Source organism: Cervus canadensis, chromosome 7 (assembly GCF_019320065.1).
Source record: "Cervus canadensis isolate Bull #8, Minnesota chromosome 7, ASM1932006v1, whole genome shotgun sequence".
Classification (NCBI taxonomy): domain Eukaryota; kingdom Metazoa; phylum Chordata; class Mammalia; order Artiodactyla; family Cervidae; genus Cervus; species Cervus canadensis.
The window spans coordinates 53351730-53368875 of NC_057392.1; the positions used below are offsets into that span (position 1 = coordinate 53351730).

The 17146-nt window shown below is 37.6% G+C and overlaps 1 protein-coding gene across 1 annotated transcript in view; it reads left to right on the plus strand.

Moving 5' to 3' along the window:
* P3H2 (prolyl 3-hydroxylase 2) overlaps nt 1-17146 on the plus strand; it is a 176249-nt gene that overhangs the window by 131738 nt on the left and 27365 nt on the right. The window contains exons 4-8 of the mRNA XM_043473424.1: nt 3736-3867; nt 5510-5652; nt 6526-6615; nt 8428-8468; nt 10639-10733. Of these exons, the coding sequence (XP_043329359.1) occupies nt 3736-3867; nt 5510-5652; nt 6526-6615; nt 8428-8468; nt 10639-10733 (501 nt within the window). The remainder of the gene's footprint in view (nt 1-3735; nt 3868-5509; nt 5653-6525; nt 6616-8427; nt 8469-10638; nt 10734-17146) is intronic.

Sequence of the window (17146 nt, forward strand, 5' to 3'; positions counted from 1 at the left end):
GAATGAAAACTGACCTTTTCCAGTCCTGTGGCCACTGCTGAGTTTTCCAAATTTGCTGGCATATTGAGTGCAGCACTTTCACAGCATCATCTTTCAGGATTTGAAATAGCTCAACTGGAATTCCATCACCTCTACTAGCTTTGTTCATAGTGATGCTTCCTAAGGCCCACTTGACTTTGCATTCCAGGATGTCCGATCACACTATTGTGTATATCTGGGTCCTGAAAATCTTTTTGTATAGTTCTTCTGTCTATTCTTGCCACCTCTTCTTAATATCTTCTGCTTCTGTTAGGTCTGTTATTGTGCCCATCTTTGCATGAAATGTTCCCTTGGTATCTCTAACTTTCATGAACAGATCTCTAGTCTTTCCCATTCTATTGTTTTCCTCTATTTCTTTGCACTGATCACTGAGGAAGGCTTTCTTATCTCTCCTTGCTATTCTTTGGAACTCTTCATTCAAATGCAGATATCTTTCCTTTTCTCCTTTGCCTTTAGCGTCTCTTCTTTTCACAGCTATTTGTAAGGCCTCCTCAGACAACCATTTTGCCTTTTTGCACTTCCTTTTCTTGGGGATGGTCTTGATCACTGCCTCCTGGTCTAGTGACTTTCTCTGCTTTCTTCAATTTAAGTCTGAATTTGGCAATAAGGAGTTCATGATCTGAGCCACAGTCAGCTCTAAGTCTTGTGTTTGCTGACTGTATAGAGTTTCTCCATCTTTTGCTGCAAAGAATATAATCAATCTGATTTCGGAATTGACCATCTGGTGATGTACATGTGTAGAGTCTTCTCTTTTGTTGCTGGAAGAGGATGTTTGCTATGATTAGTGCATTCTCTTGGCAAAACTCTGTCAAGCCTGGACCTGCTTCATTTTGTACTCCAAGGCCAAATTTGCTTGTTACTGCAGGTATATCTTGACTTCCTAGTTTTGCTTTCTAGTCCCCTATAATGAAAAAGACATTGTTGTTAGTTCTAGAAGGTTGTTAGTTCTAGAAGGTCTTCATAGAACCATTCAGTTTCAGCTTCTTCAGCATTACTGGTTGGGGCATAGACTTGGATTACTATGATATGGAATGATTTGCCTTGGAAACGAACAGAGATCATTCTGTCATTTTTGTGACGGAATCCAAGAACTGCACTTCAGACTCTTTTGTTGACTATGAGGGCTACTCCATTTCTTCTAAGGGAATCTTGCCCCCAGTAGTAGATATAATGGTCATCTTCACCCACGCCAGTCCATTTTAGTTCACTGATTCCTTTATTAAAGTTTATTATTTAGTTTACTGATTTCCTTTATTAAAGTTTACTATCTTCTGTTTTTTTAAGGATAGGTGCCCTGCTTTCATGCCCACATTCGTCTCTATGCCTACATCTACCAATGGCCACTGAACAGTTCTGGCAAATATCCTATATCTGGTTAAAGAGAAATGACTGACAAATTCTTACAGATTAACATTTTGTCATTTTCTGAGGTCACCACAGCTGTTGGTTGCTGGGAAAGAATACTGTCTTCTCACTCAGGCTATTAATACTTTACACAGCTACCACCACCATCGCCCCACTTCCAATAAAGAACAGCAATAAAAAAAATCATGGTCCCTAAGTTCAATCAAATATTATATGTTACAGAAGTATGTTGTCTTCTTGGGAATTTGAAGCATAGCCACTTTATTATGAGATAGGAATCTTTAAAAGTATTTCCATACAAGTATCTTGAGTCTCAAACATATTAAAACATACTAATTGCACAATAAAATTTGATACAGAATGGAGGTGAGGAATCTAGCTAATAAAAGGGATATCATTACTCTATGTAAATTCCTATCAGATTCAAAACTATTCTCAATTAGGAGTAAAATTGGCTTTTAAACTACAGAATGTATTTAGAAAGCCAGAATTTTTTAATTTTAGATTTAGAAGAATGTTGCAAATTGGAGAAAACTACAAATGTCTTCTGAATGAAGTTATTGATTGCTAGCCATGCTCACTGAAAGCCCTAAAGGATATAATTTTGCCACTCTTATTTTGCTGCTTTTTATACCTTGCTTTGAAAAATACTTTCATTCAGATTGTGTTGTGTGCATTTCCCACCTTTTCCTTTTGCTTGTCATTTGAAATTAGTAGTGCTTATTACAAGGTAAAGAGGAAAGCAAATGGCCAGCAAACCTAGGAGAAACATTTGAGAGTTGTTTGTTATTCTCTTAAGAAATAAAATAGTTAGCTATTTATTTCCAACATACTAATCAAATAAACAGAACCCATTCTTCTCCTCACATCCTCCAAATGGAATTAAGAACCAAAGGATAATAGTGATGCTATTTTCTGTCCTATATTGGATTGATTAGCCAGGTTTTAGAGAACTGGCATATTGTCCTACACACCAGAAAACATGTATTTCCTTTCTGTTTTGTTTTGGGTTCCATCTTCAAGGTCATCCAGATTATAAGCCAAACTCTGCCTAATAGAAAGCCTTTTGAAAGGAGGCAGTTGTGAATTAGAATATACAGTAATAAAGTAGGGAAGTTTTATCATTATTCTCAAGAGAACTCGCTCTGCACAAGCGTGAATGGACTGTTTTCTTAATGGAAAAGACTGCCTCCTTCTTTATTGTAAAAATCAGAGTCAGGGCAAAGTATAAGAAGGGTTTTCTTTCTGGGACATTAGCCTCTTGTGTTTCCTTAGCTCCTCCTTGGATGAGATAGAATCCAAAGCTGTTAATAAAAGGAGCATGAAAACTGCTACACTTCAGGATCCCCACCCATTTGCAAGTGACAAGAAAGGGGACAAAGAAAGGGAAACAGAGAAAAAGAGACAAAGTGCTCCTTCAAATTCTTTACTTTTCATCCTTCTCCTATTTTACCAATTTCTATAGTATTAGGGGGCTTTCCAGGTGGCTCAGTAGTAAAGAACCCATCTGCCAAGCAGGAGACAAGGGTTCAATCCCTGGATTGGAACAATTCCTTGAAGAAAGAAATGGCAACCCACTCCAGTATTCTTGCCTGGGAAATTCCATGGGCAGATGATCCTGGAGGGCTACAGTCTATGGGGTCGCATAGAGTCAGACACAACTTAAGTTACTAAAACACCAACAGTATTAGGATTTATAAAGTCCAGGTGATAGACTAGTTTGTAACTGGGTAGAATAGGTTCATGCTCAATAGATGTAAAGGAGTGTTGTTTCTATTTCTCCTTTAGTAAAGGTTGCTTGAAAATATTAACCAAGAAAAAGGAGCATTGTGGCTTCACTTCTCTGTATGATCTCCCCGTGAACAGAGTAGTTCCTTTCTCTCATCTGGTCCTTAACGTAACTGGGGTCTGAACTTCCCATCACAACTCCAGGCCACCTCAGACCATCTAAGTCCAAAGAGAGACCTGACGTTGTTAAATAAGGAAGTCACTACTCAGCTGGGTGTGGGTGGGATGAGATAGCCTGAGTCAATTTCAGAAGCCATGTAAAGGATCCCAGAAAGAAAGAGTGATGTATGGAGGAAAGACTGGGAGCCAGAAGATTTGGAGACTACTAGTAATTAGTCTAGTGATCGCTGGTTAGGAAGCCTTGACAAGTCACTTACTTTCTTTTTGCTGTGAAAACAACTTCTGGTCATAAGTGAGAAGAAGAAGAATAATGATATTGCTCTCAGAGTGTGTGGTTAGAGTGCGTGTGTGACCGTGGCCCTCACTCTGAAGTCTGGTCATTGAGCAGTGGAGAGGGACCACATCCTGGCTCTTGTTTTCCAGATCACTATGTGCAGGTGCTGGTTTGTCAGCATGAATGTGTGAGGGAGCTTGCCACACGCCCCGGCCGCCTCTCGCCAATCGAGAACTTTCTTCCCCTGCACTATGACTACCTACAGTTTGCCTACTATCGAGGTAAAGCGTGGATTAACTGTGAAGACCTTTAGGGGAGGGGTGTGGATTATCATAACAGACGTCGAATTGTCAGTGAGTTGGTCCTCTGCCTTCTTCAGTTGTGATCAAGAGATGGGAGTGGATGCATTTTCTCTCTCACCTCATGTCGCTGCAGCTCAGAACAAGAGCAGAAGGTGAAGCTACAAGTGCACAAATGTTGTGACAATGCCCTGAAAGTTATACTACATTGATATTTTATGTGATTTTAAAATTTAATTTTAAAAATAATATACTCACAAAAAAAATAAATAAATAAAAGCACTGCAAAAAAAAAATAAAAATAAAATAATATACTCACAGGCTTAAAAGACTAAATATTTAAAAGCTTCTCTATTTATTTTCCCCACAACCTAGTTTCATGTCCTACAATTCAGTTTCTTATTTACTCTTCCAAAATTTTACACAGAAACAGCACACATACACACAAGCACAGTCTCTGACTTATGTTTTCCACTTACAAATAGAAGATAATGCATTATTTATACTTGCCCCTACATTGTTTACTTCACTTAATAATACATATCAGATTTTTTTTTCGGTAGTTTGGATTTATGAAATCCCCTTTTGCTTGATGAAAAATGGTCAAGTTTTGACAGTTTTATTTGGTTCAATCTAGTAGCTTCAATACATAAAGATCTTCGTTATAAATTTTTTCATATTTATATCTGGGTATCATCATAGTATAATTTATTTAATGTGTCTCCTTACTGATGAGCATTATTTTGTTTGTAATACTTTACTCTTACAATCAGGGATCAAATAAATATTTTATGTATATCATTTACATTTGCACGTGAATATCTATAGGATAAATTTCCAAAATTACAGTTGATGCATCAAACTGTTTATTCATTTGTAACTTTGACAGATGTTGCCGGTTTTTCCTCCACATGGAGTACCTTTTTTATTGCTCAGCAACAAAATATATTATCAAATTTTTAGATATTCCCAAATCTTATATTAGGTGAAAACTGATATCTCCATAAAGTTTTAATTTCCATTTGTCCTATTGAGAAATACAGAAGGAATGAGTACCTTTATGTTTAAAAGCAATTGCTAGAATTTGGATTGCTAAAGTTGGTCTTAGATATCATGTTTTCAAATTCAGTACAGAAATCAGAATTAACTCCAAAATTTCTACTCAGGATTAAATAATATAAATTGCCAACAAACATTTTCGGGTGTAGGCTTTTGATAATTTGTTGAAGACATCAAGCAGCTTAGCAGACCAAAATTAGTACTTTTGGAATATCTGAAATCCCATCCTTCCTGTTATCTGCACTGTTTTTGCAACTTCACAGTATCTTCCCTCTTTTAAGTTTTATTTGATCTTGGAGTACAGTTAATTACAATGTCTTGTTAGTTTCAGGTGTATGGCAAAGTGTTTCAGTTATGCATACACATATATCTGTTCTTTTTCAGAGTGTTTTCCCATATAGGTTATTACACAGTGTTGGGTAGAATTCCCTGTGCTATACAGGAAGGTAGCACCTTCCCTCTTTTGATCATTTAATGCTGACTGTCATAGACATGTGGACATAGCTCTTAAAAATTTTGTATAAGTCTAGGCTGACTCTAATGCCCCAACCCCTGGGTTTTTCAGTTGGCGAATATGTAAAAGCCTTGGAGTGTGCCAAGGCCTATCTTCTACTGCATCCAGATGACGAGGATGTCCTCGACAATGTGGATTACTATGAGAGTCTACTGGATGACAACCTTGACCCAGCATCTGTCGAGGCCAGAGAGGTGAGACCCATGTCTGAGAAGAAACTCGTAATCCTGCTGGGTGCTCTAGGGAGAGCTGGCAAAAACAGAACACTTCTCTTAAAGATAGCTAGCAACTGAGTAAAGGTTCTAGGATTCAATTCTTTCTAACTTTAAATATTAGTCATAAAAGCATGTATTAAATATTAGTCATAAAAGCATGTATTTCACATACATGCTAACTTGTCAAAATCTTTGGAAATAGAGACAGTTTTTGAAGCTGTGAATATTTTTTAGCTCATTTCTTACTGTCTAAAGAAAAAATTTCCACTTGAACATTCAGTTCAGTTCAGTTGCTCAGTCATGTCCAACTCTTTGCAACCCCATAGACTGCAGCACGGCAGGCCTCCCTGTCCATCACCAACTTCCGGAGTTTACTCAAACTCATGTCCATTGAGTTGGCGATGCCATCCAACCATCTCATCCTCTATTGTCCCCTTCTTTTCCCACCTTCAATCTCTCCCAGCATCAGGGTCTTTTCAAATGAGTCAGCTCTTCACATCAGCTGGCCAAAGTATTGGAGTTCCAGCTTCAACATCAGTCCTTCCAATGAATATTCACGACTGGTTTCCTTTAGGATTGACTGATTGGATCTCCTTGCAGTCCAAGGGACTCTCAAGAGTCTTCTCCAACACCACAGTTCAAAAGCATCAATTCTTTGGCCCTCAGCTTATTTTATAGTCCAACTCTCTCATCCATACATGATTACTGGAAAAACCATAGCCTTGACTAGACAGACCTTTGTTGGCAAAGTAATGTCTCTGCTTTGAACATTAATCATACCTTAACTGTTATTTAAACATACATTTAACCTTTAACTTATTTGAATATATGTTTTCTTTCCTTTTTTTATAGGATTTGGCAATGTATGTGAAGCGGCATAAGCTGGAATCAGAGCTAATAAAATCAGCTGCAGAGGGTCTGGGATTTTCATACACTGAACCAGTAAGAGCAAAGCGTAGAGAGAAAAAGTTATTTAAAAGAACTATTCAGAGTGCTTCTTACTTATAATTTTATTCCCCAGATGCATTTGTTGATGATTCTAACCCCCAACTTTGCATAAACAAAAACTGGCGGCGGGGGTGTTTGCTCTGTATATGTGATGAACTTTAACAAACGTTAATAGATTTCCATGTCACTGAGCACTAAAGTCAAAGCAAATATATTTGCATGGGAAAGAAGTGTTTTATACATGATGTGATTGCCTCAGGATTGTTTTATTTCCTAACTACTGTACATTTTGTATTTTCTCTTAAACATTGTAAAAATTAAAAAGACTTTGAAAGAACAAAATCAAACACAATTGTACTACCATCATGCTGGTCTTTCTCCACTTGTCCATGTTTTATTTTAAATATTAATCATAGGAATATATTCCTTTTGTAGAACTAATGCTATAGTATAGACAGATTTCTGTTCTGATCTTTAAGATAGCATAAGCAATTTCTATATCATTACACCTTTCAAAATTATTTTTAGCTACACCTATTGTTGGTATTGGGCTTCCCTAGAGGCTCTGTGGTAAAGAATCTGCCTACTAAGGCAGGAGACACGAGTTTGATCCCTGGGTCAGGAAGATCATCCCTAGAGAAGGGAATGGGAGCCCACTCCGATATTCTTGCCTGGAAATTCCATGGACAGGGGAGTCTGATGGGCTACAGTCCATGAAGTTGCAGAGTCAGATACAACTTAGCAACTAAACAACAACAATGATTGATGTAAAATAAATAAATTAATGATTTCCCTGCTGCTAAACATTTGGTTTGCCTTTTTTCCTGTCAAAATGAGTACATTAAGTATTTTTGTTCTATTGAGCTATATAGCCATAGAATAAATTCCCAGAAGTGGAATAACTCTGCCAAAAAAGATATGAGAAGGTTTAAAGTTTTGAGATTGTTTTTCTAAGAGAGTTTTCTGCTACCTTTATTATTCTTAGCAATACATAAAGTTTACCCTGAACATCTCAGCAATGAGAAATAGCATCTTAAAATCATCCACATTCCTAATATATTGTGTACAAAATTGTGCATCACTATTGTTTTAATTTGTGTTCCTTTGATGACCAGAAAAAATCAATTTTCACAAATTATAATTGATTATTTTCCCTCTTATTTGAATTACTTGGACATGTATTTTGTTCAGTTATCTGTTGGTTATTTATAAGTAATTTATATATTTACATGTTAATACTATTTAAAAAACACTATTTGTAATATATACTATATATAATACATTTTCATCTCTTTATTGTTTATATTTTTATTGACACATTTTTAAAATTAAGATGATTTTAATATACATTTCTAATATGTTTAGCTCCAGTCTTACTTGCTATTTGTGAAAGTTATGTTATCCCAAATGACCCTAGGAAAAAAATCACCTACTTTATGATGCTATACAAATGATTAACCAAACTTAACTTTTTTGTTTCTTTTATTTATAAAAGGGGTAGGAGTTGTACTTAATGATTTTATAAGTGTCTTCCTGCCACCAAATTCTAAATAACTTTCTTTAACCAAAAGGCGGATGCCTAAGCTAATTCCATGCTATTTTTTAAAAAATCCATCTGTCTTTGCCAAAATTACATCAACCTTAGCCTTCCCTTTCACTAAACTTTTAAAATAAATAAATATATTATAGCTTTATATAATATGCAAGTTTTCTAATATTTTAGGTCTTTTGAGTGTTTTATTTTATTTCTGTACATGGAATATTAGTGACAAAACTACCAACTTTTTTTTTTTTAATTTAAAACAGAATTATTGGATTCGTTATGGAGGAAGACAAGATGAGAATAAGTAAGTTCTCCATATAGAATGTTTGTTTTTAAAGAGACAGAACACTTAGAATTATACTTATCATAAGGAACTCTGGCTCTAGGGAATAGGCAACATGACATAATTGAAAGAGCTTTGAACTGGGAATTAGGAATTCTGCATTCTGTCCCCAGCTCTTCCTCTTATTTCTGAGGGACCTTAAATAATTTATCTTCCTCTCTGAGTCTCTGGGTTTTTCTGGTGGCTCAGTGGTAAATAATCTGCTTGCTAATGCAGGAGATTTGGGTTCGATCCCTGGGTCGGGAAGCTTCCCTGGAGAAGGGAATGGCTACCCACTTCAGTATTCTTGCCTGAAAAATCCCACGGACAGAGGAATCTGGTGGGCTACAGTCCATGCAGTTGCAAAAGAGTTGGATATGACTTGTGACTAAACAAATAAAAAACAAAACTGGGTCTCCTGTTTTTCCTTATGTGAATGGATTAAATCAGGTAATCTCTGATAGCTAAACATTCTATGACTCTAAATCAGAGAAAGTTGGATGCTGTTTTAGATTTATTAATAGGAAACAAAGCAACAAAATTATCTTTTCAATACTGAATTTTCTTACTGCATTTATTTGAAAGCATCAAGCTTGGAAAGTTTTTCTGCAAGCTAAAACATTAAGTGTCATGAACTCAATCAGAAATGAATAAGTGCAATTTTAAAAAATGACAGATGTCAAAAAATTTACATATTCCAAGCAGTTCAAGGACTCATAGAACATTGGACTGATAGTTATATGTTTGATTTTGTCAACTGAAGAAAAAAAAAAATACAGTCTGCAAGTTGAAAGTTATATGTTATTCAGCAAATTTTCTGAAGACTGCAAGCCCAGGATACAAACTCTAAGATTGCTCTGAGTGACTGCTCCAAAGAGCTAAGGGCGGAACCGGGATGTATAGGAGTTTTGTTACAAAAACCAGGTAGTCAGAACATCAAAAGAGTACTGTAAAGAAAAACATCTCAAGTTAATTTAGCACTTTCCTTTGTATGGGAAGATGGAAGTGCCTGGGCTCATTGAAATAACTCCTTTGCTATGCACTCAGCTATTTTAGGACTTCCCTGGTGACTCAGATGATAAAGAATCTGCCTGCCAATGCAGGAGACACAAGAGAAGCAGATTCAACCTCTGAGTCAAGTAGATCCCCTAGAGTAGGAAATGGCAACCCACTCCAGTATTCTTGCCTGGAAAATTTCATGGACAAAGAAGCCTGGTGGGCTATAGTCCATGGAGTTGCAGAGAGTCAGAGGCAGCACACACATTCTTAATCCACAAGATCATGAAGTCCAGACTATTATCAAAATCAGAAACTGAGGCCCTGACAGGGCAAAGGACTTGGACTCAGTATCTCACCACGAAGGACTGACTGGAAGATCCAGATCTTCTTGTTCAAAATCTTATGGTCTTCCTCTAAGAATCAAGAGCTCAACCCTTGTTATTCAGTCGCCAAGTCACCACGTGAACTACAACAGGCCAGGCTCAACCCCCGGTTAGCCTCAACTTTTTGCAAGATATCCAAGAATGCTACATGCATATTTGGATTTGCTCAATTTGTGTATGTTGAAAGGGCAACATGCTATCATGAGTGTGTTTACAAAGTTTGACACAAAATTGTGTCTTCTTTCTTGGAAATTTCAAGACCCACTACATTTAAACATGATTTATGTCAGTTTGATCATTGTTCAGTGATGCACTCTATGTTCAAGACATAGAACACATTGAGCATTATACACACAATGCTCCTAGCATTATAAACATGTACATGGTCATTTTTTCCCTGCTGTGTTGGTTTTCAAAGTCTAATATCAAGGAGTTACATTATGGATACAAGGAATATAAAGGTTGCAAAGATTTAGAGAAGTGAGATAGAGCACACTCATTGGGGAAATAGAGAAGAGCTTCATGAAAGCAATGACATCTAATTTGATCTTGAAAGATGGGGACTTATGTATGATATAAACATACAGTATGAAGTTATAGACTACTTGGGTAAGGTATCCTTTGCCTTTGAACAATTTTAATCAATAGGATATTGCTATTTCAACTTTTTTAATTTTAAGTTTATTTATAAATTACAGGATAATTGCTTTACAGAATTGTGTTGATTTTTGCCAAACAGCAACAACATTTTTTTTTTTTTGAATGGGCAGGGTCCCTTCAGGAGTGAATGTGGAGGGGGCAGAAGTTCATGGATTGTCAATGGGGAAAAAGTCATTGCCCAAGATAGGCCGAGACCTAAGAGAAGGTAAGTATTGTTGACAAGACCAGTTCTTACCCAGAACAAGGCAGAAAGCATTTTCACTGAAAAATGAAGGATAGGACTAAACTACACCAGTTCATAACATTCTGAAAGCAAGTTGTAGCAAGAATGCCTCAGGTGTGTATATTATTACCTTTGGTTTTCAACAAAAGGGCTTCCAAATTCACTCACAGGAGTCCTGTGAGTTAGGCAGGAACTGTATGATTATGCAGTCTTTAGCTGAGTACCCCAGGCTTGCAGAGGTTACCTCTCTTGCCTCTCTCACATGGCAGGTGAGTGCTAAACTCATAGAATAGATTATGTATTGGGGGAAACTTGAAGAGACAGGTCACAGGGATATTCGATTAGTTAATCTAAGATCCTCAAGGCATATATCTGATCAGGGCTTTGATAAACCAGTAGAATTTAGATTGGATTGACAGAAGTGTGGAGGGAGCCATTCAAGTGGATACAACAAATGCCACAAAGGCATTGAGAAGGAGAGAACAGGATATTAGATGTCTACCTGCATAACTTCAAAATGAGAGGAGACATAAGTGGAGTATTGCCAAAAGTAGTTTTTAAATAGAGCTAAACATTATTGTTATCATAAATTACTGGCAAGTGTAGTACAAATGACAGTAGCAATCCTTTATAATTTTTATTACCTCTATATGTTTCCCAATTTTCCCAGAAAATTTATATACAATTCATTTTAACACTGGCAGCATCTCCTGTGAGACAAGTGTCTCCCACTTCACAGGCAAGAAAATTGAGGGTCACAGAGACTTGCTGATCCATCCAAAGCCCCAGAGCTCGTATTAGCTTGAGGAGGATTTTGAATCCAAATCTCGTTTTCTCCTCTTCGTCTGATGATGGAACATAGAAATGTCTAGATATCCAAAATGTATCCCCCATTGATTAAATCATTGCAAGATAAGAAGTTTTCAAAAACCTGCATGGAGAAGAAGTACAGTCCTCCTTTCTCTAACAAATGAGCTGTCAGCACATTTCCTCTAGCTGATTTGAAAACATCTGGCTCTGTGCACCTCTCACATTTCCCAGCCGTTTTCCTTCCTCAGCTGCCAAGTCAGTTTGAGGCAGTAAACAGGATAATATGCTCATCTAATCTGACCTGGACCTGGGTTTGTGGCCACGAAGCCCAGGCTGTTTTACAAGTGCCAGGGAGCTTCATGGTCAGCCAGAGTTCATGCTACTTTTTAAGGCGAGAAATCACCCAGGAAGTGCATGCCAGTAAGCCGGCACTTTGCTGTAAAAGTTTGGGAAACTTTAGGACAGTCGCCAAATTTCAGAGCATTTTCTCCCCCCTTCCCCTGGCTACCAGGGGATCTGATGTCCAGAAACTGACTAGGAAAGCTAGTGGGAAGAGTAGAGCAGAAGACTACACAGGATGGAGCAAGGTCATGATTGACTGGGTTATCAAATTCTGTCATTTCTGCAGTTAAATGAGGTAATCTTAGGATCTTAGAATGTCCTCTGGGAACCTACTCAAAAGCCTTCTGTGCAATCACTGGAGATCAAAATAAGGTCTAAGTTAAGTACAGTGGTAGACAGCGGTGAAGTTCCCAACCAGAAAACATTTTCATCAGTCTGGCTGAAAGCGTGTGTCAGGGAAGCACAAAAGAATGCATGCTTCCAGAGTAGAATATATTTCACCTTTTCTCATCTTCCACAAAAATATTGTCATCTACTCTGGTTATCTAACAGTATTTAGTAGTATTCATATTGGATGACTCCCAGGCATTTAGATGGGAGTGACTCAGGGCTACTGCATCCCAGAGTGACTCCAGTCCATGGAATATGCATGTCATCTTATTAAAAACATCTGTCATTTATCCATTCTTCTTTCAACCACCGGTTTTCCAAAAACCCAGCTTGATAATAATCGCTGAGTCAGTGGGGATATAGTAGAAATAACTTTGACCTTGGAATCAGGAAGCTTATCTTAGTCTGATGTTCTCCAGAGTTATGGGTAACTGGAGACTCATTCTGTCTGAGCTTTGTGATCCTCACCTGTAACAGAAGAATAGCAACTCTTTGGAGAGGATGAACATGAAGTCTTTTGTAAACTGTGAGGGATTGTGCTCATATAAGAGCTTGGTAGCACACTCCTGTTGTTACTTGTATGACCTTGTTGTATTATGGTAAAATAGATCTTCTTGCCATAAGTCATGGGCAGTGAACACAAAGGAGCATTTTCTTAGATGATTCTTCTTTATTGCAATGAGAGAGCCAGAGCCAGGCACATACTTTATGAATGAGAGAATTAAGTTGTTCAACTAACTTTCCTTGGGCTGTGGTTAAGAGTTGGCTGAACCCATCAAATCAGATCCCAGGAACCACAACTTATTGGACTACATTTTTATTTTTATTTTAATGTTTTTCTCTGTCTAGTGTGCTACTAGTCATTCATAGGTTGGTAGAATTTTTTCTACCACGTGCATTTTTGAATGGCAGGATTTATTTTTCCTTTTATATTTTTTTTTCCTTTTGATTAGTAGGTAGGGTTTTGATTGTCTTTTGTTAAATGTATACGTGGGAAGCCTCCGTATGAAACTCTGTGCCTAGTGGTGATTGTTATAGCTACATGAAAGACAGATTTCTAGAATAGATTCTGCCTGAACCTGTTGGAACTTAGGTATTTTAGACTCCGTGTTACACTTTGTCCCTTAACTTGATCTTTGTTATGTTACTTATGGCATGGTTGGGGAAATTTTGCAATATCTCAGTAACCCTCTTTTATTTTTTATTTTTAACTGACTTTTAAAAATTTATTTATTGGTGTACAGTTGCTGCAAAATGTTCTGTTAGTTTCTGCTGTGCAATGAAGTGAATCAGCTATACGTGTGTGTATACATATACATCCCCCCTTCCTCTTGGGCGTCCTGCCCGCCCCTCCTCTCACTCATCTAGGTCATCACAGAGCACCGAGCTGAGCTCCATGTGCTACACAGCGAGTTCCCGCTTCCTCTCTATCTTACATATGGTGGGGTGTATATGTCAATCCCAGGCTTCCAGTTCATCCCACCCCTCCCCCACCAAGTCCACACATCTATTCTCTACATCTGCCTCTATATTCCTGCCCCCAAAATAGCTTGAACTATAAGCCTGCTTTTAAAAATACCCCATTATGCCATGTGCTTATTTAGAGAGAGATCTAATTCAGAGCTTAACACAATATACCAGGCAGATTTTACCAATTCAATCATCATCATCATCGAAAATAGTTATACAGTGCATGGTAGGCATTTTTCTGAATGTCTTAGTATTAGGGAACTTTTGAAATCATGCTCTGAAATAAGCTAAATATACTCTCAATATAGAAAATGAGAAAAACAGCAAAGTACAAACCAACCTGTTCCACTAAACCCTTGATCTGTCTTCCATTTCTCTTTGAATTTTATACTAGAAAGTTATTTCCAGTGAATCTGCAAGTATCTTGTCTTTTTTGTTGAAGGACCATCTTTCTCTATATCTCTGAATGGAAATGGAATATGCAGTTTGCTTTTGAATATTTGAGGAACTGCCTATAAATCTTAACTATATGGATTAGAGCAACCTTTCTCAAATCAACTGTGTTTTTTGTTAAGAAGTCCATTCCAATCTGTGAAAAAAAAAAATTGCACAAAGGTATGTGCATGCATGCTAAGTCACTTCAGTTGTGTCCAACTTTTTGGAACCCCATGGACTGTAGCCCTCCAAGCTCCTCTGTCCATGGGATTCTCCAGGCAAGAATACTGGAGTGGGTTGCCATGCCCTTCTCTGAGCATTAAGATAGCAGCGTATAATAGCATACATTTACTATCTCGGTCTCTGACAGGACTCTGAGGTTAGCTTAGCTGGGTCCATTCTTCAGGATCTGTAACATGGCTTCATCAAGTGTTGATCAGGACTAACATCTCTTCTAAAGCTGAAGAACTATCTTCTTCCAAGTTTAATAGCAGAATTTGGTTCCTAAAGGCTATTGGACTGTGGTTCTCAGTTTCTGGCAGACTGTTGGCTGAAGGATGCCCTCAGTTCCTTGCCATGTGAGCCTGTCCGATACAGCCACTTATTTCATCAGAGAGTACGCTGAGAAGGTGACAGGTTAAGTCAACCAGAAGATAGGAGTTGCAATTTTATGTAACCAATCAAAGAAGTGATAGCCCATCACATTTGCCATATTCTATTAGTTAGAAGCAAACACCAGGCCCCACCTACACTTAAGAGAAGTGAGGTACACAAATCTATGAGTACCAGTAGGCAGTGATATTTAGGGGCCAACCTAGAGTCTCTTTGCCATAGGAAGGAAGAGGGGGAGGAAGGAAGGGAAGGAGGAAGGGAGGTAGGAAGGAAAGAGGAAGAGACGAAGGAGGGGAGGAAGAAAGGGTGGACATTATGCTTATTTTAGGGTGAGAACTGCTGCATGTTATATTGATGCTTAGGATATTTATAATCACTGTTCACATATTAAAAGTTCTAAGATATCCTCTTAAATTTTGTTTAACCCACTACTTCCCAAACATATTTGATCAAGAAACCCCTTTTTCATTAAAAAGTTCTCTGTAGTATAAAGTTTGAGAAATATTGAATTTGAGATATTGAGTTTATGTGTATATTTTCTATTTATCCAAAAGATTATTACTAAAACTGGGAGCTTGTGGGTATATTGATATTTTCCTGGATCCCAAGAAATTCTATATTTATAAATTTTGCTGGTCAGTTAGAAAAATTAACAGGGGCAACTAGTGGGTCATCTGAATAACCACTTCTATCCAAGGATGCCATGAGATTTCATACCTCAGTGGGTATGGATTCAGTTACCGTCACATTGGCATCTGTTAATAACACTTCAGTGGTCAAAGACTAATAAGAAATGAAGTAGGACAAACTTATGAATAATGTATTAGGACCAGATGAAGGCCAAAATTCATCATGGTCCAGTAAGATTCCATAGTAGTTTCAACAGAGAAAACTTGTAGTAGAGTGAGTCATTACATACCAAAAGCACTCCGAGGAATGCTAGCTCAGAAGAACCTGGGCCAGATTGCTCAGTAGAATATTCATGTGGAACATTGCCTTTTAGTTTCCACAAAACAACATTAGCCATTTTATTAACACTGTTAATTTGAATTTAGCTCGTTTTATGGTCCTGCTTTTATCTAATCTTGTAAATTGGTTTGGATATGATAGTTATATGAAGCTATAAAAATAAATACTGTACTCATATTTTTATGATTGTAAATGTGAAAGTAAAATCGCAGTGCAAATAATTTGTCAGCAGAGATAAACATACATTACTGAAGATTGAGAAACATTGAATCATTATTTTAATATTCCATTAATCATGGGCTGTAGTGACTCTTTCATCCCAATGGACTAGTAACATTCAGTGCTGTTCTCTAGTTTGACTAATCTAATTTAAAGCCAGAGGGTAGACATCAATTTCAATTGTCTCTTTCTTGTTTGAAACAACTGTGGGAGCCCCACCCACCCCCGTGTCCGCCACGGTAAGGTCCTACAGTTGACAGACATCAGGTCCTTTAGGAATATTATAAAGAGAAAAACAAGTTCTGCTTTTCTGCTCAGTTTTCTGGTTCAAGATGGTTGTACTTTGCTACAGTAGAAGATTTCTTCTCACCATCAGAGGCTTTGTCCTTCAGTCTTATTCTCTGTAAGGAAAGGACCATGTCAGATCTAGATTTTGTAATTTTACCACATAAAACGTAGCCCCAAAGCACCACATTTTGAAGAGTCTATGTGGGGCTAGTTTTATAAACTCTGTGTGTGTGTGTGTGTGTGTGTGTGTGTGTGTGTGCGCACTCACATAAAAATAAGTATTCCAAAAGCCAGACGATCTGGAATCAATAGGTGGTGGAAAGAAGATTGAGAAGGAGTCAGGTGACTTGAATGTGACTCTCCTGATGTGCATTTATTCCCTGACTTATCTGGTGAAGGCACTGCTCTAGATACTTGTGAAACTGACAGCACAAATATGTCATCAAGTAAATGCTTTTCTTTCTTTTTTCTCAAGTGTTTGGTTGTCCTGCTGTCTTTTTTAAAGGTCTTCACCTATCTTGAGGTTGTGTCACCCGGTAATTGCATGAGATGCTGTAGCTGAAGTAGGAACCGAGAGGCTGTGGAGAAGGGAGGGGCCAACTGCTGAGAGAATTCTGGAAAATTCTATGATTTTCTGAGCCAAATCCCATAAGATGCCCAGTCTGTTTTGCAGACTCTTCCCTGGAATCAAGTGAAAAAATAGAAACTCCTATACAAATATAATACGTTTTAATTATGATATCATGGAGAAACCTGCTAGCCAGACATTTGCCTTTTTGTTGAATCTATATGGAGCTTCTCGAGCTTCCCAGTGTGTGGCTGTGTCCTTGCATTCCTCAACATCAGTGAGGAAGCCGACT